Source organism: Colias eurytheme, chromosome 22, assembly GCF_061535395.1.
Source record: "Colias eurytheme isolate Ceu_HAF_F1 chromosome 22, ilColEury1 Martin Lab GWU primary, whole genome shotgun sequence".
In the NCBI taxonomy this organism is placed as follows: domain Eukaryota; kingdom Metazoa; phylum Arthropoda; class Insecta; order Lepidoptera; family Pieridae; genus Colias; species Colias eurytheme.
In genome coordinates, this window is record NC_143001.1 from 527,317 (window position 1) to 554,541 (window position 27,225).

The following is a 27,225-nucleotide window of genomic DNA, read 5'->3' on the forward strand; positions in this document are numbered from 1 at the left end:
AACTCGTCGTAAAAATAGCGAAAGTCAAACGATTTGTAACACAAAAATTTTAGAATTTACCGATAGCCCATAAAAAAGAAGTAGGCGGTAGTGTCATGCCATACTTTTCCGGTGTGACTTACAGCCCGCCATACCGACGCAAATGTGTTGATTTAAAAAAAAACAATTGAACCATTTGTACCAGGCTAACTTTTGTACAGGTAACCATCGTCGTGTAGCCATTTACGAAAATCACCATACCATACTTTTCGGACGATTCCAAATGGTCGCCATACCGCCGAAAATCTGCAAAATTTTTTTTTTCGCCAAACTTTTTGTACCAGTATTGCATTTGGATTTTTGGAGAGTATTTGATAAAATGTGACCATTATTATATTTGCCATACTTCTAGTAGGGGGAAAAAGTGCTGCCATACTTCATAAATAAATTTATTATTAATTTATAGAAGTGAAGATTTCTACCACCTAGATCTGTAAAATTTTGTATTTATATTTGTTGAACCTCAAACTTATAGGAAAGATTAATGCCATACTGTTACAAATCGTTCAAATACGAATAAAATCATACAATAAAAAAAAATCTTATACACATTCGCCACCTCCCACAGGTATGGCATTATCACACTTTTATTTATAATCATTCAGGAGTTGTTGAAAAAAAAATTTAGGGTGTTACAAATGGTTCGGCGAAAAAAAAAATTTGCAGATTTTCGGCGGTATGGCGACCATTTGGAATCGTCTGAAAAGTATGGCATGGCGATTTTCGTAAATGGCTGCACGACGATGGTTACCTGTGTAAAAGTTAGCCTGGTACAAATGATTGAATTGTTTTGTTTTAAATCAACACATTCGCGTCGGTATGGCGGGCTGTAAGTCACACCGGAAAAGTATGGCATGACACTACCGCCTACTTCTTTTTTATGGGCTATCGGTAAATTCTAAAATTTTTGTGTTACAAATCGTTTGACTTCGCTATTTTTCCAATGAGTTCGACTAACGCCCACGCGACTAAGCCGCCGGTACCAGCGTTCACACTATCGTTTTTCTTTTTGTCATTGCGTACTAAGACCCCTGTAGAACCGCCATCCTGTTACAAATGACTCGAAATTTTGTGTCAGTATCTCCCGGTCTAGAACCCTAAACTGGGAAATTTTCCAATGAAACAACTTTTAGGTTAAAACATTTATTATAAAAAATATACAAATGTATCACAGTCATCATCATTACAGTGCACCAAAAACCTTTTATGAGTTTTAAAAAAATGAGTAAAATATAATTTCAAATTTATCACAAATTCCCATCACTTACAGATTTAGTATAAAAAAATAACACCTTTTCACCAAGTGAAGTAAATATAAAAATATTACAAAAAATATAACATCCCATATTTTTTGAAGTGAAACTTCTTTAGGCGCTTTGTAAAATTTCAAGGTTGCGTCATGGTTATACCGTGACGTCATAGAGGAAGACGACGATTTTGGTATCTTTGAATCTTGTCAAAGAAGTTTCACTTCTGACACGTGTGCTTGGCACACATGCTCTTTTTTGTTTCATTACTTTTTAACTGGATTATAGCGAGGAACGAACGCCGAGTACTTGCTTACTCTTGAATCGCCATGTGTCCTGTAAAAAAAAAGTATTATAAGTTTTTATAATTAATATTTACTGTCTATTTATCACTACATACTACACAGTATAAACTAACTATAAATTATCAAAGTCGTAAACAAAGTCGCTTTCTTGTCCCTATGTATGCCTTAAATCTTTAAAACCATGCAACAGATTTTGATTCGGTTTTTTTAATAGATAGAGTGATTCAAGAGGAAGGTTTTAGTATATAATTTATTAGTAGTGATTAGACAAAGCAGGCGGAAAGCTAGTTACTAATCCTACAAATATTATAAATGCGAAAGTTTGTGAGGATGTGTATGTGTATGTTTGTTACTCTTTCACGCAAATTCTACTGAACCGATTACAATGAAATTTAGCACACATATAGAGGGTAACTTGGTTTAACACATAGGATAGGTTTTATCCCGGAAATCCCACGGGAACGGGAACTATGCGGGTTTTTCTTTGAAAACGCGGGCGAAGCCGCGGGCGGAAATCTAGTAAGTTATAATAATAGTTATAGTATAGTATAAGGGCGCTTGTGCACTACAAGGAATTTTACTGTCCGGCATTCCGATTTTTTACGGTCCGGTTTGGCATGAAAAATCCGATGAATTGGCTTGTGCACCTGTCCGTCTTTACTCGGATCAGTGCGGTACAGTTCACGGAAGTTTAGCGGTAGAATGCTATCATATTTTTTTTGCATTTTACAAGAAACGAGTAAAAAATATAGAAGATGAAATATTATATTACTTCGTAAGATATATTTTTCTATAAAAAGTAAAGTTCCGTAAGAGATTTAAAATGCGTGTTTCACTTATTTATTTTAATCGGTGACGAGGAGCTAAAGCTATTCCCACTTGAACTTTAACTTACCAACACTTACTTAGATAATAACTATAGGTCAATGCTTGGTCAATGTATATAAAATAACAATACCGACTTCTCAAATCTCATTGCCAACTAAAAGAAAGTAAAACAAGAGCTTGCTTTCAATTGGCATATGCAGTAAAAACAGTAAAATCCAAGCAAGTGGGCATTCGAAAACAATTATACGTACAGCGACTCGTAGACACAAAAAACCATCCGGAATAGGGAAAAGTAAAATGTCGGACAGTAAAATTCCTTGTAGTGCACAAGCGCCCTAAGAGTCATAGTAACAGTAATGTTTACTGTCATAGTAACAGTTTGTTTTTTTTTTAATTCTTTATTTTCAAGGAACAGTTTAAGTTGAAAATAATTATTGTACATACAAAATTGTTATTTATATAGTTAATAAAATACCTGGAAGCTAAGTTCGAACCCGCGTCTCTTAGCTTCAGCCTCGACTTCTTTAGCAACGGGTTCTTGAACAGAGTTTTTCACATCTATATAATAACATGAACTATTTGCGTAGTGGGCTGTTATCGATTTGCGGTATGCCTGAAAAACATAAAAATATAAATAAATAGATAAACTATATTAATAATTATTTTAGTCATTATAAAAAAACTCAAAGATTTGTTGTTTCAACTAGTCTAAGTAGCGTTTTTTGATACAATATAATTTTATTATATGTATATTCCTAATAAAAAATACTATAAAATATTATGAATGCAATTGTTTGTATTTGTTTGTTTTTTCTTTAACGTCGCGGTGGAACGATTTTATTATATGTTTTTTGTATTTGGAAATATTTAAGAGGCTGAAGCACTCCGTATTGTGTAGGTTACTTTTTATTATGAAAAACCGTTACAGTTATGTAGCCGTGAAAGCGTGACAAACAGGACTAATTTTACCATAATTATAAATGCGAGTTCAAAAAAATATGGTTTTTCTTTTACAAATAAAAATATTCAACTACCCTCCTATTGAAAAACTACCTCCCACAAAGTATAAAAATAGAAAAAATACCCTCCCTATACCTGACAATCTTAATAAAGAAACTACCGTCCATCTAGTCATGAAAATACCACGCGTCTAGAAAAAAAAACATTAAAGAAAACTACCCCCTTTTTATGACAATCTTGAAATAACTACATTCTTCCTATTGAAAATACCCCCCTTTTTATAAAAAAAAGACGGATTGCACTCCGGGAGTGCCAGCAGAAGTGAAAACTTGATTATTAACGTTCAGCATGTTTGATATTTTGGAATGGTATCCTTCTTACGCTTTTTCGATCAGGCCACGTGTCCTGACGCGAGTTTAAGATTTTATACCCATTACAGACAAAGTGCTCAACGCCGCTAAAGAAGTTTTCACTTCAAAAAAACACATACCTTGGTAATATTAGGCCCAGATCCATGAACTATAAGCGGATGAAAGAATACAGTGTCCCCGGGACTCATCTCTAAGTTGGAAAATTTGCTTGTATCGTATACGGATTCGTCTAGAATACCGTGGTACAGTTTGTTTGCACCCTGCAATGTATAAATAAGAATAATTAATAAACATTAAAACACTTGGAAGAATAAATATTAAACAAAAAATAAAGAAATCCTAAGGATATACCAAATTTTGTTTGCTAAATAATTATTAATGATAGAATAATTTATTTTGTCGAGCTGTTTAAACATATTTAAAAGTTGTGTTGTATAAAAAGTTTGTGTTTATCATTTAGATAATTTTTTATTTTGCTTAAAGCCTTGTGTAATGAATTCACAAAGCTTCCGAAAAAAATTCAGTTAGCTCAAACTACCCTCTTTTTAACCAACATTCTACAAAACTACATGGACTCTGAGTACTCTTTATTCACCTGAGTATGTCCATGAGGATACAAAATATTCCTCTTATGTGATCCAGGAATAACATAAAGGCAGCCATTTTCTTTTGTGACGTCATCTACAGCCGTCCACGAAGCTATGATTTTGTCAGCTGGACGAAATGGGAAGTAGAATAGATCCTGAAATTTTAAATTGGTAAAATTTTAATATTAAGCTTTCCATTTATATGTACATGCTTTTCATAACGAATAATTTAATTTTAATTAATTAATAAAACTTTATAATATAAAATTGATTTTTTTTACTAAAATTTCATATTAAACTATTTCATTCATTTCATTTCAAATACAAAATAATTTTAAAGACAGCCTCAATTAATTATTTTGCAAAAAAAAAAGCTGACAAAATATTGAGTATAAAATAAATGTAACTCAAAATGTTACATACGCATTTGATTTCCTACTTTTTTAAGTCGCCAACAATTTTGTTCAACAAGCTCAAAACATCAAAATAAAATGTTTTTGAATGTCCAAAAACACACTTTTTCTCTTTAGAAATATTACACATATTTGTACCGCTCCAGTGTATATTATTATTGTTTGATTTTGTTATGTTTTGTGTGTGCAAATAAAGTGTTTTTTATTTTTATTTATTTTACACAAAGTGTATTTAAAACTATTTCCATCAATTTATTTTATTCTACAAAGCTCTACAAGTTAAAACCTACCTGATGCGGTGGATGTTGCCCACTACCAGGCGGTTTATTAATAAACATGCTGTTCACAACAGTAATGTTGTCACCAATGAACTGCGACAGCACGTGTAGAAGCCGCGGGTGTTCCGTGTATGTCATGAACACATCGTCGTAGTGTATTTCTTGTACCTAAATAGTAAATGTGTATTGGTTATGAACAATAGGTATATTAGTACGTGTATTGTAATAAACTACTAGACTCACATTCGCTCATTACAACTAGACTCACACTCGCTCATTACAACTAGACTCACACTCGCTCATTACAACTAGACTCACACTCGCTCATTACATCTAGACTCATTATCGCCTATTAAACGGTTATTTAAAAACGTTCGACTGACAGAAAACATTCCTAGAAATTAACAGTTATACAAATTAAAATGTAATAAGGGAAAGAGACTATAGGGATATCAATAATGTGACGATAATTACAGCTTTTATTTCCCTATTTATAAAAAATAATATTGATAAATAATATTTTTCTAGAGGAAAAGCTATTTAATCATGCTGTAATAAAAACAGAAAAATGTCCAAAAATCCTAGATCATTATTTAATATTAATGATTTCTTAAGTTGTAAAAACTCAAATTACTTTCTAAAAGAACATCATAACTTATTTTGTTATTATAATAAATGAATAATGATATTTATTAAACTCATGAATTCAGTATAAGTTTTGCGGCAAAAATAAAGGAGAGGTTATAGGTCAAGCACTAATCTTAGTGTTTATTCTAATGAAACAATGTTTTTCTCAAGTCTCAAGGTGCAAACTTATAAATATTTAACATAAGCTGAGATGAATTAATGTTATAATATTTGTATCTCTGGGAAGGAAAATAAATACTATTTGTTTGTTTTTAAACTTAAATTGAAAAGAATATAAAATTAATATTATTACTTTTAATTAAAGAATAGGTATTGCATTTTTATATGTTATTATAAATTTAAGTGGTTTTTAGTTCTTTAATTATCTAGAGCATTTAGGTTGGTGTAAACATAAAATATTACCTTATTAATAACTTGCTCCCCTGTTAATCCCTTTTTTGCTAAAGCAGCTTCTTTCACAAGCGTGGAATTCCCTCTATCTACCACTCCGTTGCACATTTGTATGAAACGTCGCCTGAAATAAATATATTCTTTAAGAAACAATATTCATAACCCATCTCTATATGTACTTATAAAATTCTCGGGTCACAATGTTAGTTACCATACACTTCCGAAACGGCTGCACTAAATCTCATGAAATTTTTTGTGCCTATTGGGTAAATCTAAGAATCAGACAACATCTATTTTTCATACCCTATAATGATAAGATCAAGGCAGAACAATGTTCGCCGGGACTGGTAGTGGATTATAAGATTACTAGATTTCCGCCCGCGGCTTTGCCCGCGTTTTCAAAGGAAAACCCGCATAGTTCCCGTTCCCGTGGGATTTCCGGGATAAGACCTATCCTATGTGTTAATCCAAGTTACCCTCTATATGTGTGCTAAATTTCATTGTAATCGGTTCAGTAGTTTTTACGTGAAAGAGTAACAAACATCCATACATCCTTACAAACTTTCGCCTTTATAATATATATTAGATATTAGATTGGAGCTGACAAACATTGTTTTGCTACGAAACCCTAATCTATTAATTATAATGTCAATAAATTGTATGGAAAATAAATATTGATCTATTTACCAACCTACAGAAAACAATAGTAACTCCACTTATAATAGGAAAAGTTGAACGGATTTCAATTTTTGGTTTATCAAGTTTGTCCCTAATTGAATTAGGATAAAATGTACCATGGGCAAAGTACAGACTACTAGTAAATAATATAATTATTTATCCTCGTTTTATTATTTTGTGTCTAAAAAGACTCTAACATATATAATTTAAGCTTGTACTCACTTGTAATTATATAAAGTATCAAATTCAAATAATCCCTTAATAACCAAGAATCCATGGTCATCGTAAAACTTCTTCTGTTCTGCAGAAATTGTGTATTTATCAGATGCATCAGCGAATACTCTGAAAAATAATTATTATTTTTAACTTTTTATAAATAAGTTATTGAACATAATTATTATACTAAAGTAGCACAGGGACATTATTTGTGAAATCTTTGTAAAAGAAAACTGTGTAGAGGTGGGCACTGGGCATTGACATCTGTGCCGCAACAAATTTATACACATAATTGAGTTATTAATAATTATGAATGAAATTATGAAATTTAAATATGAATAATAATATCTCTATGTAATTGTTTGTGACTTTGAAATATTGCCGAAAAAGGTTCCCCGTTCCAGCATGTTTACAACTTTAATTTTTAGCCATTTTATTAAATTCTATTTTCAAATTAATAAAGTACATAAAACATAACTCAGAACTTTGTATAATGTATCACTATAATATGGTTTTGTTGTAATTAAGTTCAGTAATGATATTATAGTTTTAAAATTATGTTTTGATAAGACATCAAAAGTGAAAATAAAGAAATCCCAAATTAAAAAACAATAATTAATATTATCACAAATATATTATGATAGATAAGGCAAACTTGTTTAAGTAAGTTTCTTAAATGGTCACATGACAAACAAGTTATTATTAAAAACTTCTAAATCTTGTTAAATCTGTTTATATTGTATTTTTTATTTCGTAAAATATAAAAATAATACTTACGGGTTAGCAATGGCCTTGATTTGAGGAGTCGCGGAAATTTCCATTTTTAAAAAGCTCTTTTTTCCATGAACTAGATACAAGCTACACTCTCAATTGCCAGTAATAATCTGTTTGCTATACAAGTACATAATAGCTGTTAGATCATTATCCTTTTAGATAATGTTTTTTTATTTACTATTATTTTGATTATATGGTTTCTGAACGAAAATGAGAGTTATCCAAATTATATTTTTGCACTTCACATTACGTTTAGCAATTTTATTTTTTTAACCGAATTACTCGCAATCATACAATATTGAACATATAAATCGTACTCAATCGTATTTCAATAAAAATAGGAATATTTAAATACAATACCTGTTGAGCTGTGAGCTGATTTTATTATTATTGACATACTGTCACTGTCAAGTGTCAACGTCATTTGAAGAAAATCTGCATAGATACCGAACCTTTAGGATGTTTCACAAAACCGTGCATATGCATAAGTGCAAAAACCTACACAAAAACTATTTAACCAAGGTTACACTAAAAATGAATTTTTATTATATTTTTTCATAAAGTGTTTGAGATTTTATTTTTATTTGCTTAAATACATTAAGTTCGAATTACAATATTGTTTCATCACTACATAAAGAATACATAAGACGAAGTTGCGTATATCGCAACATTGTGCGAAATATTACAGCTTATTATTAATTACAATTTATTAGCCGTCTTCAAAAAACGGAGGAGGTTCTCAATTAATTTTTTGTTCTATTTATAAGACTTGCTACCACTGACTTCTGTGATCTCAGTTATCTGCACGAAATTTGATCCAAATACGATATTCCTACTCTTCCAAGTTTTTTCTATTCAATTAAATATTTTTTATAATGTGATTTGCTCTAGCAACCAACTGCCGATGGACAGCACTTCCTAAAAAGTCTGTGTCCTTGAAACGGAAAAAATTAAAGGCTGTTTCAATTAATGTACCTAAGTGATCTTGTAGGAAACTGCACTTCAAAGAGAATACAAAATATACTACTGCTGCACTTCTTACCTCTCAAGGCAACGACGCATTTTGATTCCAGGCAGATGTATTCATTAAATGAACGCCATCTGCAGTCTAATTATTGCCTATCAGCGTAATCAATCAATGGACATAAATACAATTCAGGCAACCTTTATCCTTGCAGATAACTGCATATATATTGCCATGTTTATAAAAACATGACAATAATATAATTCTGACAAACAAATGAATAAAGTAATAGTTGTTTAATAAATAGCTTTTAACAATATAAAATTATTATATACTTTACAGAACTGATGAACACAGGTAAATATTACAATAGTATAATAATTAATAATATATACTTTTACTTTGTTCTGGTTACATTATATGCTTCAGTATTCACTCGGTTTCGAGTAGGCACCAGCGAACAAAGGTACATCATATTGTTTATCAACAATCATGAACATGAAAGGCTTGTTAGCTGTAAACTTCTTAGGGAAACTCCTCGAAACCAACTCTGCAGCTGTAGCCGCACTCGCTGTAGTACCTTCTTCGGTGACTTCTATACTTGCCTTTTGGAAGAATTCAGAAACAGATAGGTTAACGTCAGATATATAAGGAAAGCGGGCTAGCTGACTCGCAAATATCGACTCTAAACCCATATCCGCTAACAATTCCCGCATGTTGCTCAAGTCGGACATAATTTTGAACCGTGGTATCTGCACCATCACGCTTTCCTTCTCATCGAACTGTTTGAATATTGTCGCTAGAGTGATCAACTTAAGTTTCTCAATGACAGAGTACAGTGGTACGTCGGAATACGGGACGAAAAATAGAGCAGAGTATCTACCGCTACTGCCATACGGTAATTCAAGAACACTAGCATTAATTTGATCGACATCCTTCTCATGAAACATGCCGTTCACAAACATCAAATTAACGTCTCCTACTTGGATCCCTCTTTCATTGTAAAACGCGCTTATTTCTGTTTCTTCTGCTAGGAATGGCGTTTCCCAAGCACCTTTGAAGTATAGAGCGTCAATCAATAATAGGTAAACGTCTTCCAAATCGCTTGGATTTACCATGTCTTCGACTGCATTATGTGTTGCTCGGCTTACGTAATCATTTATAGTCGCTGCAGCGGCGTCAGCGTACCCGAGCGAAATAACTTCAATGTCACTAACACCGGTGCTGGCTATCCTGTTTTTAAACGCATCGTTAATAGGTAATCCTTCATCCGCAAACATTACAGCACTTCTTTCTACCGTGACATCTGGGTCCAAATTGGATTTGATCCTGTTGACGATTTCCAAGTATTTGTTGTTGAAACATTTTTGATAATGTAGTTTGAGCACCTGTTTCAGTTCAGCTAGCGTGTTGTCAGCTGCTCCTAGAGACAAACAGGATAATAGCGTCCACGGAGATAGAGTTGAAGCTACGAAATGGTTCTCCTTTTCTTGGGATATTCTTGTCAATAAATCGATTGAAAAGTCATAGATGGCTCGTTTTAACTGTGGTTCTGCTCTCTCCACGGTACATTGTGAGAGTATAGCTGGAATTAAACACAGAATAAGGAATACTTTGGGACCCATTTCGTGTGAGTATCACGAACGGGCTGCAGCGACTGACGTGTATGAAATAATTGTAGGCCTTATCGCAGTGACCCATGCGGTGATAAAAGGTTACTTTAGGTTTATTTTGGATAGATGTTAATTATTATCAATACGTGTTTTTTAATAATTATCAATTTAATTCTAAGAAACAGGCCTATGGATTCCTAAAGACGAGGAATATCCAAGCTAACAAGGAAAACTCAGTTTTGCTTCTGGCACGCCCGATGTATACAACATTTTGTAAACCGTGTCGTCGATATAAGGTACACCGTACATGTAAGTTAACTAAAACTATTTTCAAATCTTTAATAGAAATTTGAAGACACGTCTTTACTCTGAAGTTAAAGTTCCTTGAAAATAATGTCAATAACTGAATATGCGTAGTACTTTCTTTAGCAGTTATGGAAAAATAGACTTAATGGAGGAGACACCACGAACAAAATCTGTGCGCCATTTTTTTGCTCTAACTAAGTTTTAAAAATTATTATCTAGGTAGGTACTTAACGATGAAAGTTATTCCTTTGCACTTTTCCGTATTATTTGTATTATTTGTGCAATATCGTAATACACACGAAGGCATGTTTGATGCGTTTCACTTTAAAACCATTAAAAAATACCGCTCAACATACGTCACATGACGTATGTTGAGTGGAACATAAGTGATGTAGGCGGTGTCGTCTCCATATTAATATTATCTCAATGCTTAATTTGAAGATTTTTGTAAGTATTCGAAAGCTTATAGGTAGCCTGGTTTTATAAACTTTTCTTCAGAATATAAATATTTAATACTAGCGGCACATGAGTAGAAAGACGGAACTTTCTACTCATGTGCTAGCGGTCCGCCCCGGCTTCGCCCGTGGTACATATAAACTTTTTCTCTACATAAAAACCATCCTCGTACCTCAAGGAATATAATAAAAAAAGAATTATCGAAATCGGTTCAGCCGTTCTCGAGTTATGCGCTTACCAACACATTTTGCGATTCATTTTTATATATAAGACTAGCGGTCCGCCCCGGCTTCGCCCGTGGTACATATTTACGTTTTCTCTACATAAAAACCATCCTCGTACTTCAAGGAATATAATAAAAAAAGAATTATCGAAATCGGTTCAGCCGTTCTCGAGTTATGCGCTTACCAACACATTTTGCGATTCATTTTTATATATAAGAAGATATATAATATAAGATTTGTCGCCGAACGGATAACCGTTGGGGCAAAAGCGTTGTAGAGTGGAGACCGCGACTCGGCAAACGTAGTGTAGGACGCCCTAGCAAGGTGGTGCGACGATATAAGCAGGATTACTTACTTACTTACTTACTTCAACGGCGCAACGACCCAAAGAGGATCTTGGCCTCCGACACCAAATACGCAGGATTGCTGGTACAGAATTGTGCTGAAAAGCTGAAGACCGAGCCCAATGGCGTGCCTTAGTCCTATGTCCAACAGTGGATGGAAAAAGGCTGAAGAGAGAGAGAGAGAGAGAGATCTAATATATATTATAAAGGCGAAAGTTTGTATGGATGTATGGATGTATGGATGTTTGTTACCTAAAGTGTAGAACATGAACAAGAATGATGATTGTAAAATATTATAATTTAATTACAAAGTGCATTTTACTTTTCATCCGGTAAGCAGATAACGAGTTGATGTCATCGATGTTTTTACAATTATTTTTGTTATTGTATTATGTTTCAAATTTCGCAAAGGTGGTCTAGAGACTGATAGAAAAATAAACTTTAACCAGCATAGTTTGATCTCTGTGATATATAGTTGTTGTGAGTAATAGAGACCAAGATATAGGTATATTTGTCTTTTATATCTTGAATACAGGTTTAATATTTGAATAACAGTTTTTTCGATTGTTCAAGAGTAAATAACTAAATATAAATATGATTTCCTCATATATATTATTTATACCTAGTATATTATATTACCCGTCCCTGTACTTACCTAAACATAAAAATATATTAAATTGAACTACCTATATATATACCTACCTATATATATATATATATATATATATATATATACATATATATATTTTAAACAAGCTGAGCCCCATGGTTTCACTCGCGTGGCTCCGCTCCTGTTTTGTCATTATGGGCTATCTAACTCTGATACAATTTTTCAAATCGGTCTTGTAGTTCCTGAGATTAGCGCATTCAAAGAAACAAACAAACTCTTCAGCTTTATAATAATATATAGAGATATTTTCGAAGTCATGATACAGATAAGTAACCAGGGTGCATGAAGTTTTAAGCAAAAAATTTGGCAAAAAATAGCGCACTTGATTGAATTCAATTCCGGTGTGTCACAAAAAATATTGGACAAGTGTGAGACTGGCATTAGCGCAAATATTGTAAATAAATACTCCATATCAATAAAATAAAATGTCCGTCTGTGATTTTTATATAAATATGTTATTTCTTCAAAAATAAGAGGTCTTTCATAAAATACGTTCCTTAAATTTTGTCAATTTCGAACGCCTTGTGTCATACTCTGAACGATCATTTTTTACCATCACAAAAGACTTTCTTCAAGTAAAAATTTCGTTGTCATAGAATTGCGAAAGAAAAAAAAATAGTAGGTATCTAAGGAATTTATTTCAGAAAGCCGAGGGTTTCCTAAAACAAGAATTGTATAGAAAACAATGTATTGAATACCCTTGCAGACTTTGAAATCAATCCTCGTCCAATACGCAACGTTTTGCGGAACCAAGATTAGAACTATCTTAGTTTTTAACCTCGACGTTTTTATCTCCTTAAATTATCGTCAATGCTTTCAATATAACCTACTCACTAAGTATTATATGGTATTATTAACATTTTTTGTTTTGCATCTTTATAAAATAAGAAAAAGTCGGGTCAAGGAGGTTTTTGGACCGACAAATTCTTTGAACATGACTCGAATTTGCTCTTTCTTATTACAAGTATGTACATTACATCGTATTTGCATTATTTTGCCATGATTTGAATACAATATGATTCTTAAGGCTTTTGTTCGTAACGATAAACATATTTATAAATAAAAAGGCAGGCTATGTACTACAGATAAATATGATTTTTCATACTTTATTGTAAAAGTATGACTAGATGCTTACATTGTTATTGAAATAATCTAAAACATTGAAGGACAATCGTAAATAAAACAATGTAAAACTTACTCAGTATAATTATTAATAAATAGATGGGTAACTATAAGTACCGGCAAAGAGTATTATTTCAGTTTTCCAGTCAACTATCAGGAATGCAAATGGACGATTCGCTACAAATTCTACATCACTACCAACTTCCGATGTTAAATACTCGGCTATTATAGCTCTTGCACCCTTTTCCGTAATTTCAACATCTACAGCTTGAGACATTGAAGACACATGTATCTTCGAATCTGTTATACCTCTTAAATCAGCGAGATCTGGATAAAACACCCTTTTAACTCCCATGTCGTACACTAACTCTGGAATATTCTTCACAACAGTGCTTATTTTTATACGAGGTAACATCACAGTAATCAGTCTCGAGTCCACTCTTTTAAATAAACTGGATATTGTTCCCAAACGTATTTCTTTCATCTTATAATAAATATCTCGTATCGAGCCCTCTTCAGGTAGGAACACAAGCATCGATAGTTTATTTGGCTTGAAAGGTATTTCCAAAACTTTTGCGTGTATAAACGGTACATCGGTTAGTTTATAATAAGCGACGCTTTTCATCATTTCCACTTCTCCGATAGCATTCCCTTTTTCTGAATGAAATGTTTGTCTCGACGTATATGCTGGGTTGAAAGGCCAAAGCCAATCGCTCTTGAAATATGCTGTATCAGCCATCACAAATATTGTATAATTGAAGTCCTCTTCGTCAATCACATCGTCAATAATTCCGTTCATACTTGCTTGTACAATTTCATTAACTTTGTCCGTCGCTTCTTCCTTTTTCTTAAAGTTCAACATCAATATTTTGGTGTCTTTATTCTTCAGAGTTTCATTTATAAACGACTTCTTGATATCCAGGAGATGGTTGATCGCTATAACGTTGCTTCTCTTCGTCACATATTTGAGTTCCTTGTACATCCCATTTATGATTTGTCTATATCTCCTTTGGTAACATCGGTTTCTGTGGTATTTTGTTACTTTCAATAATTCCTTTTGGGTCGATCGTCGCGCCCCTCTGGCTAGTGTTATCAGTTGGATCCATGTTGATATAGGAGAGAAGGCGAAATGTGCGTCAGTGTCTTGTGAGACGCGGTCCAATAGTTGTACGGAGAAGTCGTAAGTACCACGTTTGTGTACGTTCAACACTTCGTTGTAACTGCAGAACTTTTTCGAAAACACCGTCCCGATCGACACTATTAAAATCACTGCCCGTAGGTTCATTGTGAGCGAGTCTACGCGCGGCGCGATTCGTACGTAACTGCAAGCAAACTCGGACAAGAAAACACTACGTCAGCTAACTGTTCAGTATAAAAACGAATGTAACTTCGACACTCACAGCAACTAAGCTATGTAATGACGTCGCAGACAATAATGAATCGCTTCATACAATGTGATAAACTAGGGTCACAACGTTTTATTTATACCTATGCTATGCAGAATTTATTTGTGACCTGTTTTCCAAATGTTTTAATTGATAAAAAAATAACAACAAGATATCGTCAGATCGAACGTATTGAAAACTGTAAAGTAGGTAATTTTACATTTATTGATAAGATGATTATGCGAGAAGTTGAAACAAAATAAACTATGCACACAAAAACGATTTAATATTATGAAATCATATTTTCTTACAAAATACCAACAAGAATTTGACAAAGTTACCGAACCTTGTTAGTAAAAAAAAAAAGTTTTTATAAGGTCATAATCTTGTCATAATCGGACTTTATACTACCTACTAACGGTGAATTTTTTTCGACATTTTGATAGTTTCATTGGTTGTTAGCAAGCTACTTTATCTTACATCTATTATCAAGAACAATTTATCTTAACTACAAAGATATATGCGAAGCGACAGCCCCACCTAGGTACCTAATAGCATTGAGTAATTCCTTCGATTGGCGTACTAATTTTATTGATTAGAACCTGCATTAATATTCTTGTTTGGTTGCCAGCTCTTCCATGTAACAACCTTTGTTGTTCATTAAAATCACCTACTTTAGGAAGGACAGAGCAATAAGAAGCTTTTGTTTGAGATGGTTATTTGAATTTAGATGAAAGCGATTTAGACTACTGGTGCGATTTGAAAAATTCTTTCGGTGTTAGATAGCCCATTTATCGAGGAAGGTTATAGGCTATTTTATCATCACGCTAAGACCAACAGAAACGGAGCACTGCGTGTAAAACCGCGGAGCACAGTTTTGCTTCAATATCCAAAACTGGCCGCTTTTAAAACATTCCATTCATGATCACGATTTTTTACCACCTTTTATGAACAAAATTAGCGGCAAAATTAAGTCATGGTAATTGATCATAAGGTCGACTACCTACTTGCTTCTATTAAGTGCGGTCATCAACACTATAAGTTATGTACCTATGATTTAATCATTTTATCCTTTGGCTATAACAAATGTTAGTTACCACCACATACCACAGTTAACGTCCGCGTCGGTTAAAAGCAGCCTACACCGGTCTCCAAATTGTATTGGATTGTTTTAATAGTAGAGATCAATATAATATATTTGTTTTATCAATTATCTATATTGCTGGTAAGCGTAAAACTCAAGAATGGCTCGACTTGGGCTCATTTTTTTAACAATTTTGTTAAGGTAACTACGTCGAAGGTTCTTATGGAGAGAAAACACGCAAAAGGGGCGATAGGGGCTAGGGCAGAACAACGTTTGCTGGGGCAGCTAGTTATGTATATAATTATGAGCGCTTTTATTTATAAACCTGTAGGTAGATAAACTTATGACTCTTGAATACACTTTTGGGATGTTAAAGAGAATTTTAATTGGTATGTTTTTAACAAAGGTCATCGTTTGTTTACAAGCAGTTCATCTGACCTTAGCATTGCGATTCTAGCATAGCAATTAACATGCGTTCGTTATATTCTCAATTACTCTGTTAAATCTTACAACTATTAATAAGTATTATGTATGTTTTCAAAATACATTTTTTGTATGGAATACTTCGTGATTGGATGACATCACAAAAAGTACGTGAAGAACGCTGTGGTTTCTAAATTGGGTTCCGTAGTTTAATGTTTTAGGTAGGTATATAAATTTGGTGTAAATTATGTTTTGAAAATAATAATATCGTACGGACTACGGTGATGATCGCGGAGACCTAGAGCTTGGTTACCAGAGTGGATTTCACAACTAGCATTTTTTTACTAATTTTGGTGGAAATTTTTGTTTATGATTTTTTTTTATTCAATTTGATTTTAGGTGTTAGATAGTAACTATCTTTTAATTAAATTATCAACAAGAATAAGAATATTCCCTTAATTAATCATGTTATTCCTGACACCGAAATTGACCTCCCACCAAAATTGGTTTTTTGACACCAAAATTGAAAATGATACCACCAAAATTGTTACACCCCACCAAAATTATATTTGGATGGAAAAAAACCTTGTTTTGCAATAAAAAAATGAAAAATAATAATAAAAATTGCCTTTTGGTAACAGATCTGCTGACTGCCTTGGCTGGCTTGCCTGCCTGAATAACTTTACCTTAAAATTCATGTCATGTAAAGCTAAGCGTGCAGCCTTAAAGATGGACAGAACATGTACTAGTATATAAAGATGAATCCTAATGGCTGAATATGTAGCATATTTAAAAAAAAAATAATCTTAATATGATTGTCTAGTTTGAAAGATAATCCCATGACTGGGCAACATATTTTATTAAGAAAAAAAATGTACTTACCATTAATAATCTAACATTTTATGGTTCGTGATAAAAGTATAAAAGAACTTTTTGTGATACTAACATAACCGAATGAAATAATATGTTGGGCATATAATTTGTAATTATCATTTATTATTAATTATTCCCACAAGTTACAGTTAATTACAGTCTTTTATTTTCAACAGTCCAGCTCTTTTACAACGGAGTAAGGAGTGTAGTGTAAGTTACTTAAAAATTAATAGGAAACATGTTAATTATTTTATGTAATTCTTCAAATAATCAATCACAGTACAATCACAGTTACTACCGTTAAAATAACACAAATATATAAAGATTTCTTATTACAAGAATAACGAATTACTGGGACTTCTTATACTTTAAATAAACTTTCATTATAAAGGTAGGTTAATCAATAATTTCGATGTAAATTTCTAAGAGAATCATTCCAATATCGTTTTTGCTTTCTCAATCCACCTCTTGTTATATAATCTTGCTTGCCCGGACAAATTCGACTATTTTCATCATCTTCAAAGAAGTTTTTCACAATATTGCGTAGTCTTTTTTGTTTAGGACTGATTGATTTAGGACTTACCATACGACTTATCTTCATCTTTTTTTCCAACCTCTCAAGTCTTTTTCTATACAAAAACTTTTGTTGTTGTTCCTTCAGAAGAGCTTTCTTAAGTAATCTTATTTTGGACTTTTTCTGTTCTCGGTATTTTCTAAGTTGGTTGTTCAGTTCTCGTTTAAAGATGCTACTTGTAGAAATATCTGACTGTGGACTGTTTCGCCCAGACATAGAACTGGGAGAGTGTATGCAGCTTATGTTGGGACTTATAAATGGAGAAGCGGTCTCATTAACGGGTGTGCTTCTTTGAATAGCATCGATGGATAAAGTTTCTTCAATCGGAGCAGCAGGAGCAGCTTCAACGGTAAAAGTAAGACTTTTGTTGTGGGATCGCAAAACTCGAGGTGAATTTGATATTGGCTGATGTGTTTGCTGTGACGTAGGCTGTGACGTTGTTTCGATGGGTAAATTATGTAGTGGAATGTAGCTGGACAGTATTGAAGGTAAACCTCTTCGTTTTTTTCTTTCACAGTACGCTTTGAAGTTAATATAATTTCGTCTCTGTTTCAGTCTACGGGCTCGAGGTGGTAATTCGGACAACGGTACAATTTTGCCTTCAGCTTTCTTTCTGTGGTATCTTTCGCGTTCTTTTCTTCTCAGTTCTTCAAGCTTGAGAGGATCTTTTCTGATGTTTTCTTTTCTCTTTCTTTCTGACTCTCTCTTTCTTTGTAACTGCTCTGCTCTAGTTTGTTTAGTTTTTTCTTTGGATTCCTGTAACAGAATACCTTCTTAATTTGAAAATATCTATCTACAGGATAAAAAAATAGTGTTATGTAAGGGTCCCTAGGTTATAGAGTTTACTGTGAAAATATCAGCATTTTTTGTGATTTGTATGGGCAAGTCCCTAAGCATTATGAGTTTGCTCACACAAAAGTAAAAAAAGTTACTCTTTCAGCGCTGTTATCTCGAATAGGTATAATTAATAGCCAAAGTAGAAAAGGGACACAATTGTAATACGACCTATGTATCGTCCTAAATATTTTTTAATACAGTATGTACTAAAGAAACCATATAAATATCCAATTTTAGGAGAAAAGAACAAATATCAATGATAATAAGTTAACTTCATAAGACACGTGCGAGCGCGCTCAATTATTTTAAAATTCAATGCAGTTAAAAAAATCAATATTATAGACAGGAAAGTATATTGTAAAATTACGAGGCAAGGGAAAAGAGGGCACAAGGCGGTACATTGTGCTATCATCATAATATTTCGACTCATATTCGATTTCATAGTAATTACATTAATATTTAATTCGATTTATTAATTGATTTTATCATTTTGGTCTCATGAAGCAATGTTGGTTTTAGTAAATAAACATTTTTATTTGAATTTTCTAATTTTGGTGTAAGGAAGCAATTTTGGTGGGTCTAAAACTGCCACCAAAACCACCAAAATTGTCCCACCAAAATTGGAAATTGCAAGAAAAAAATTCTTAAAAAAAAACTACGTGTACTAAAATAATAACATATTTACTAAACAATAAACAAACCAAAACTCTACTAATACTCAAAATAACAATAAAATATTACTGTCACAAGTATGATTATTTAAGTACACCAAAATTGCATAAAATCGGGGGTGTTGCAATGAAACTGTTTACTTACATTTTTTTCGGGAAACTGGTACGACACAGCACACAACCACCTGCTAAGCCGGTTAGCGCGTGGCTAAATGAAGTGCATAACGTAATTTGTATGCTTTAGGAATCACTGGTGTTTTGTAGAAATATCGTTTTGTAAATGACACCAAAATTAGAAAATTCTCGGCGACAGACCTAAATTGTGCCTGTAAAACTATACTACAGTACTTAATATAATTAAATTGATATATTTTGAATGGTCAACTATTATAAAACGACTACATAAAAATTAAAATCAAATCCTACGTCTAGTTTTTAGTTAATCGATCTTGATATTGGTTGAAGTAGGTCGGCGACAAGCCACCAAAATTGGAAATCGCCTATATTTACTTCATTTTCTTGGAATATAATAATTATTTTTAAACTATAATGATAGGGCCATATTATAAACACTGTGCTTTACGATTAAAACAAAAAATAAAAACAATATCTTGAAAAATAGGATAGTTTTCAGCCTTGCCGCGTAAAAAAGCGGTTTGGGAAATCCACCCACCAGTTAAAAAAATATGTTTGTGCATTTAATTAAGGCGCTTGAGTAAGATAAATATTGAATATTTGTACCATGTATTTTTATGAATGAAATGACAAATAGAATTAAATTAAAAACTAAATAGTTAAGTCTGTATAGTTTTTATTATTACTTATCTACATTGTAAAATTTAGAAAATATTAACATTAAAGAGGTCTAGAAGAACCCTAGAATGATCTGTTGAATGCCGCTCTGATGATGTGTCACACAAAAAAAGTGATAGACAAATATAATTCGTATAAGCCACATTCATTTTGCGATGTTTTTGGACATAGTTAATGTGACAAATAATACATTTTGAATAAAAATATTTCCTTATTATGATAATTATTCATAATAGGTACAAATATAATCTATACTTTACAATATTGGTCATAAAATCTTCAAGCAATAAAATGGATTTTATGTGCATATTATAATAAAATCATAAATTAGATTTCAAGTTAATACAGAATATAGGAATAATATGAATTTAAATTAACACTCTATAGACTACAAGCCCGCATAGGACAAAAATATGGGTCAAATGAACCACCAGGGGACATATCTAGAACGATAGCAGAGCAAAAAATAATAAGATTCATCACTATGCCGTCACTTGTAAGCTGTCCAACTGAGTGCAGATGAGAATTGAAAAGTATAGGTAGACTCGGTAAATTTTGGTCATATATTTTTGTACGGCATTCTTAACCATCGATAGATCCATTAAAAATAATAAGAAACCGCTCAGTGCCGTACAAAAATGGTGGTCCACCAAGTCGGAATTTTTATTTAATTTCCGAGAGTTACCGGGGGTAAATTTGGTCATTTGACCATGTACGGCATCTGTGTCATACTATTGCTATACTGCTTTTAATCCATTATTCCGCAACGCCGTACAAAAATCATGGGGACAAGGGGAAAAAATCGAGAGATGCAATCCCCTCTCTTTCCCCACTCCAGGGGGTCATTTGACTAAGTACGGCTTCGGTTCCAAAACATTATCTAGCACTCAAAAGTACTATTAAAAGCAATGCCGTCAAAAAAATAATTGTTCTTTTAAATGTATACCAATAATCATCTTAATTTCATCAAATTCTTGATATAAAGAGCTGTAAGGTCATTTGACCCTGTACGGGAACTTTTTTTTAACATGATATTGTAAAATTCAATTGTTGTATAGTATTGCCGTTCAAAAGAAACCGTTATAAAAAAAGTTATAGAGAAATGCAAAACCAGAAATTTTGTTTAAGTTTAAACATCGTAGATTAATGAAATATAATAGTTTTCTACACTTTATCCGTTGTTTTAAATAGTATTAACATAGATAAATTAGGAAAAAACGATGCCGTACATTTTTGTGCAGACCACATCTTTTAGGCTGATGAAAGCGACGAAAGCTATAATTTTAAGGGTGCTTTAAGGCCATTTGATACAGTACAGCATTAACATATTTTTACCCAACTACGGCAAAGCAAAAGGAGGGTTATGGTTGTTTACAGGTCATGTATGTATGTTCATCTATTTCCTCGTAACTTCTAAACTACTTATCAGAATTCGACAAATGACATATCATTCGTCGCGTCTGAATTGTTCACTGGATAACCAGCGACCAGCTAGCTAAAGGCTACATGGGGTTTCACAAAATCTAATGTGGCGCCCTCTAGCGGACAAAACATACAGAGTAAAAAAATAAAGTTAAGATAAATATGCAGTGTTTGGTATCATTTGAAAGCGCTTTACTTGTACATTTTGAATATGTATATATTACTAGCATTTGCTTGTGACTTTACCTGTATTCATGGACTGATTGCATATAATTCACATCTTTTCGTTCATAGCTTTTTTATTAGTTCATCAATTTAACGGAGTCTATTCCACCTGACTCCGACTTTCCAAGGTGATAATTAACCACCTCGAGCTTCTTAATATTAATGTATATTTATATTTTATTATAAAAATATAAAGCAAACATTTCGTTATATGGATTTTTTTCTTTTTCAGATTTTTCCCCTTTGAACCAACGAAAATGTACGGCACATGAAAAAATATTATCTATGCATAAAATACTTTAAAAATAAATTTATTTCGTGTTGTGTCAAATGACCCCCTGGAGTGGGGAAAGAGAGGGGATTACAACTCTCGATTTTTTCCCCTTGTCCCCATGATTTTTGTACGGCGTTGCGGAATAATAGATTAAAAGCAGTATAGCAATAGTATGACACAGATGCCGTACATGGTCAAATGACCAAATTTACCCCCGGTAACTCTCGGAAATTAAATAAAAATTCCGACTTGGTGGACCACCATTTTTGTACGGCACTGAGCGGTTTCTTATTATTTTTAATGGATCTATCGATGGTTAAGAATGCCGTACAAAAATATATGACCAAAATTTACCGAGTCTACCTATACTTTTCAATTCTCATCTGTACTCAGTTGGACAGCTTACTAGTGACGGCATAGTGATGAATCTTATTATTTTTTGCTCTGCTATCGTTCTAGATATGTTCCCTGGTGGTTCATTTGACCCATATTTTTGTCCTATGCGGGCTTGTAGTCTACTATACGAGCACCCGGATGGCGGAATGGAACAAAGTTTTAAGTTATAGAGAGACAGACAGAGAAACACGCGCACGCCGCACGGCTCTATATAGCAAAAAGTATCCTTATTCCATAAATCATCTCTATCATCTTTCGCAACGCCCGATAAGGAACTTCGTTCCAATAACTAAAGCAAAGAACCTTAAACCAAAGATTATTGTCTGTCAGTTTTGTTACAATTTTGTGGATATTGCACGACTCATGATGCGAAGCATCAGAGAGTGCTTTACGATCGAAAAATTTTTTTCGCCTCATTTTTGCAGCTATTCTTATTATTATAGCCTTGTTAGTTCACGGAATCAAGATATTTTGCATACTATTGTCGAGATAATTTAATGGAGATTAGTCCCATACTTTTTAAAAATTGATTTACTTCAATAGAATTGGAAAAAAACACCGAAATAGGTCAAAAAATTTTCCTGTCCGTCATGTGTGAAACCTGAAAACACTATAACTTGTGAAAAAATCCATCATTTGAGTTAAATTTTTTTTAAATATTCTAATCGATGATTGTAGGTCACTGAATGCGAATGATTAATTAATTCAGTGTCGTTTAATTGCAATTAATAAAAAACGAAAACTACAATAAGTTTTTTTTTATATATTTCATAATTAAATGAGCATTATGAGTCGTGCACTTTTGGATTTTCCAAACTTTTGCTTTATTTTCAATCAAATACATAGTTATATGCACGAGTGCTTACTGCTCAAAAAAGCTACGAAGGCTTTCCGCAGTTTTTAGGTTAGTTGGGTAAAATGTTAGCACTGAAAATATCGAAAGTAATAGAAAAATAGATAATCATGAAAGACAGGTTACTATTAATAATTTTGTGTATTTTCAATGGCATGTTCTAACTACATAAAACAAAATAGTTTGGAAAATCCAAAAGTGCACGCCTCATAATTTTTTTTAATAATTATTTATTAATAATTATTTTTGTTTATTTAATAACAATTAAACCACATCGAATCAGACCCTGAAAAATGAAAGGGTTCTATTCCTGAGCATACTCAAGCGTAAGAGAAAAAAAAAGACTCGATTAGTAAAGTATTTCGGTCGCTATCGTGTTAACAAGAAAAAGGATCCGCACATACAGACACACGGACGTCCAAGACAGAACTTTTTTAAACTGTTTTTTAACTAGTTTAAATAACAAAAATGACATCAAAAATATCATGAATGTTAAAAATAGTGTTTTTTCTTAATATGTGTGTGTATGTATTATCTTACAAGTGTAATGTATGATACATAAAGACATTTTAAGTTTGAAAAATCAGATGTTTTGCGCGAAGCGACAGTAGTACCCACCTCAACGCTTCGCTTATGAGGCGTGCAAAAATCTGCTTAATGCTTAGAAGATATCATGGGGATCTTGATTTTTTTTATAATGCAAATATTATGTAAAGAGGGTTTTTAGTTAGGTATTTATTTGCTTGCAACCCTCAACCCTAATTAACTACAAAATGGGTAGTAAATTATTATTGAGGCCAGTGATCTATACTCACAGAATAATAATACTATTTGATACATTGTAAATACTTGGTCAAGGATGATTTAGAAGTATGAGTCAAAGGAAATAAAACTTTGTTTCAATTAAAACTTTTATTAACAATTGTAATATTTATGACTAGTATCACAATAACAGCCTCATAATAAAGATACTTAACAATATGGCTTAATTAATATTTACATTAATCGTTTTCATATATTTTTTATTACATACATATTTATAAATATAATTGTATATATGAATATTAACACAACGTTTATTGGCACTTAGGTTTTATTGGTTTTAAACAATAATATAAGTAAACAGGTGTAGATAGGTTACCCAACGCAACATAATATGTTAAATTATTACGATTTTCAAGTCAAATGTGGCTGATTAGCAACAATTCGGAGCACTCTATACCTACCCCCTATTACTTATAATATCGTTGGTTTGAAATAAAAACATTAACAACAAACAGTTTTGATTTTGTACTATTGTGTAAATTGCCTTAAAAATAAAACTTATTACTATCCTAAATAAGATTTAAATTTTGATTCGAATCATCTAGCATTTCTAAATAGGAATAAAATACAACAAGAAACCATCAAGAAACTTGTATAACTAGTAAACCCTGATATTACAAACATACTTGTTAAATTTAAATAATTTGTTCAATAATTTGTCTTTTCTTTCTTTATTTTTAATAATCTGTGTCTAATTGCAATGTTTTGTCACGTTTACTCATACTTCATTTACTTTAAGAATGAAAGAGACAAAAGATAATTTTTTTAACACAGATTATGTATATTGCCTTAAATATATTTTTAAATCAGTATAATTTCGTTTTTACTATTTTTTACAACCTTGTAATGTATCATAGTGTAAAATATATTATTATTAAATTGTAATTTATAGTTCAAAGCCGTACTAAATGTTACGCATAATTTATATGAATCATTTTCATATCTAAACCTATAATAACGAATAATCTGTGATGATCCATAAACATTAAAATACAGTATAATTTATTCCGTAGAATTAGTTCAGGTCTAATTATTTCGATTACTCATAAACAAGGATACTGGTTGTGGAAGACAATGCAAAGTATGAGTTAATATTTTAAAATGAAATATAATCTTAACTTCTAAAATATAAGAAACTTTATAAATCTAGAACGCCATATTATTTGTCTTTTATCAGATTTACAGAATTCTAAATTGTTTATTATATAGTAATTCGTACTCTTATTAAAGAAAAACAATAACAGCAATAACATGAATATTTTGCATAGGCGGCCATTTATAAAAAATCTATAGTAAGTGTTTGAATTGCGTGAGTTTGAGTTCCATCAAGATATAACAATATAAAGTATAAATCATAGAATCTAATAATCTCATCTATATTCTGATTTATATTATATACTAATCTTATATATAAAAATGAATCGCAAAATGTGTTGGTAAGCGCATAACTCGAGAACGGCTGAACCGATTTCGATAATTCTTTTTTTATTATATTCCTTGAAGTACGAGGATGGTTCTTATGCAGAGAAAACGTAAATATGTACCACGGGCGAAGCCGGGGCGGACCGCTAGTAATATTATAAAGCTGAAGAGTTTGTTTCTGTCTCAGGAACTACTGGTCCATTACTATTGGTAGATAGTCCAATTATTTATAGAAGCCACGCGGGTGAAACCGCGAAGCACAGCTATTATTAATTATTATATTGAAGTCTATTTATTTTGACGTGACAACGTCTTATAATTCGATAGCGCCGGCTGCACGCACGAAAAAACATGACTCATGCGGCGTTACCTCGCTCTGAGGCGTTCCATGTAAGGCTTGAAGTGCGAGCGAGAGCGCGGAACGAGCGACAAAGAAGCACAATCGGACGCTGTCACGTTCAACTATCGTCAGTAAACCGACTTTACAGACAACCATTTTTTGAAGTGAAACTTCTATATCGGGGTTGGAAAAAAATTGAGTGTAACGTTTTTTCGTTACGCGCCATCTTGTTTTTATCCCTACCACGCGTGATTGACTTATTTCTGTAAAGTTGCATATAGTAAATTATTTTTCGAAAAATGAGGTCATAAAGAAGTTTCACTTCTTACGTGTGTACTAGTACACGCACACATTTTTTTCATTGGAAAGCAAACATCATAATAAGTACTGGGACAGCTATAACACAGAACAAATACACAGAGGTCCGGGGTTCACATTCCGATATGATAACGAATTGTTCGTTCCATAAAGAATCGTTGTTCCGTAGAGGCAGCTCTAATACAACCTGAAAAGAAGAGTTTTGAAATAAATTATTTGTGTGAATATTTATTGAAGTGAAACTTCTTTATGCACGTTGAGAGTAAAATTTCATTTTACGTCATGGAAGGCGACGATTTTGGTATCTTTGAATCTTGCCAAAAAGTATCACTTTTGATATGTGTGCTATATGCACTCACAATCTTTTTATTGTGAAATAATAGTGGAAAATATGTATTTGTTTTTAATGTAAAAATGATAGTAGGTAATGCCACAGATAATAAAATACTGGGTAGTGCGGCGAAGTATGTTGCCATATAATAAAAAATAAATGTTAAAACTTAGTTTGTTTTGAAGTTATTACAACAATCAAATTATTTGGAAGATTAATAAATAGCTAATTACCTGTTATTTTGTTGAGATTTACATACACTAATTTAAAAACTATAAAATGCTAAAAACAATGCTACTACATATATTTGTTTGGTATTCCTCAACGGTACGACACTTAGCAATTATTTAAATTAGACTGTCAAAGTTTATTTATATACAATCAGTTGGTGTTGTTAAAGATTGTAAAATATATCAGATAACTTAAGAATAATACTACCTATTAATGTTTAACACAAAGGATTTCGATACGTTATATCACAGACTAATAATAATATACTACGTATACAATGTTATATGTAGGAAGGTAATTTAGGTATTGTCTTTGGATACTTTGTATAGTTCAGAAAAAATAATTCTCGATTCAAACTATGTTTTTTTTGAAGTAGAACTTCTTCAGGCGCGTTGAGAGTAAAATTTTAAGGCCACGTCATGGCAATACCGTCACGTCATGGAGCAAGGCGATGATTTTTGTATCTTTGAATCTTGCCAAAGAAGTTTCACTTCT

The 27,225-nt window shown here is 32.3% G+C and overlaps 5 protein-coding genes across 5 annotated transcripts in view; all 5 read right to left on the reverse strand.

Annotated features, from left to right (window-relative positions):
• Positions 1 to 1,182: 1,182 nt before the first annotated feature.
• On the reverse strand, positions 1,183 to 8,105 carry LOC149898492 (phytanoyl-CoA dioxygenase, peroxisomal-like). The gene is made up of 8 exons (XM_090114925.1): positions 7,738 to 8,105; positions 6,967 to 7,086; positions 6,079 to 6,190; positions 5,041 to 5,196; positions 4,346 to 4,492; positions 3,870 to 4,010; positions 2,895 to 3,032; positions 1,183 to 1,622 (listed from the first exon to the last, which is right to left on the reverse strand). The coding sequence occupies exons 1-8, from the start codon at positions 7,779 to 7,781 to the stop codon at positions 1,569 to 1,571; spliced, it is 912 nt and encodes a 303-aa protein (XP_089971051.1). The 5' UTR covers positions 7,782 to 8,105; the 3' UTR covers positions 1,183 to 1,568.
• Positions 8,106 to 8,979: 874 nt separating this feature from the next.
• Positions 8,980 to 10,385, reverse strand: LOC149898493 (serine protease inhibitor 77Ba-like). Its single transcript, XM_090114924.1, has one exon. It carries the CDS (start codon positions 10,321 to 10,323, stop codon positions 9,124 to 9,126), a length of 1,200 nt encoding a protein of 399 aa, XP_089971050.1. The 5' UTR covers positions 10,324 to 10,385; the 3' UTR covers positions 8,980 to 9,123.
• Positions 10,386 to 13,502: 3,117 nt separating this feature from the next.
• On the reverse strand, positions 13,503 to 14,865 carry LOC149898494 (serpin I2-like). The gene has a single exon (XM_090114978.1). The coding sequence runs from the start codon at positions 14,716 to 14,718 to the stop codon at positions 13,522 to 13,524; it is 1,197 nt and encodes a 398-aa protein (XP_089971104.1). The 5' UTR covers positions 14,719 to 14,865; the 3' UTR covers positions 13,503 to 13,521.
• Positions 14,866 to 17,301: 2,436 nt separating this feature from the next.
• On the reverse strand, positions 17,302 to 19,795 carry LOC149898495 (uncharacterized). Its single transcript, XM_090114828.1, has 3 exons — positions 19,791 to 19,795; positions 19,426 to 19,465; positions 17,302 to 18,528 (listed from the first exon to the last, which is right to left on the reverse strand). Exons 1-3 carry the CDS (start codon positions 19,793 to 19,795, stop codon positions 17,599 to 17,601), a joined length of 975 nt encoding a protein of 324 aa, XP_089970954.1. The 3' UTR covers positions 17,302 to 17,598.
• Positions 19,796 to 25,807: 6,012 nt separating this feature from the next.
• The window catches only part of LOC149898496 (uncharacterized), a 31,675-nt gene continuing 30,257 nt past the window's right edge, over positions 25,808 to 27,225 (reverse strand). Inside the window, exon 15 of the mRNA XM_090115145.1 lies at positions 25,808 to 26,355. Coding sequence (XP_089971271.1) covers positions 26,209 to 26,355 — 147 coding nt within the window. The 3' untranslated portion in view covers positions 25,808 to 26,208. The remainder of the gene's footprint in view (positions 26,356 to 27,225) is intronic.

Excerpts from the sequence above, each read along its gene's own strand:
- LOC149898492 (XM_090114925.1), bottom strand. The coding sequence starts at position 7,781 with ATGGAAATTTCCGCGACTCCTCAAATCAAGGCCATTGCTAACCC. Across the intron at positions 4,493-5,040 it reads GGCAACATCCACCGCATCAG|GATCTATTCTACTTCCCATT; the intron begins GTAGGTTTTAAC and ends TTAAAATTTCAG. Across the intron at positions 1,623-2,894 it reads GGTTCGAACTTAGCTTCCAG|GACACATGGCGATTCAAGAG; the intron begins GTATTTTATTAA and ends TTTTTTTTACAG.
- LOC149898493 (XM_090114924.1), bottom strand. The coding sequence starts at position 10,323 with ATGGGTCCCAAAGTATTCCTTATTCTGTGTTTAATTCCAGCTATACTC.
- LOC149898494 (XM_090114978.1), bottom strand. The coding sequence starts at position 14,718 with ATGAACCTACGGGCAGTGATTTTAATAGTGTCGATCGGGACGGTGTTT.
- LOC149898495 (XM_090114828.1), bottom strand. Across the intron at positions 18,529-19,425 it reads ACCAGTTTCCCGAAAAAAAT|GAATCCAAAGAAAAAACTAA; the intron begins GTAAGTAAACAG and ends ATTCTGTTACAG.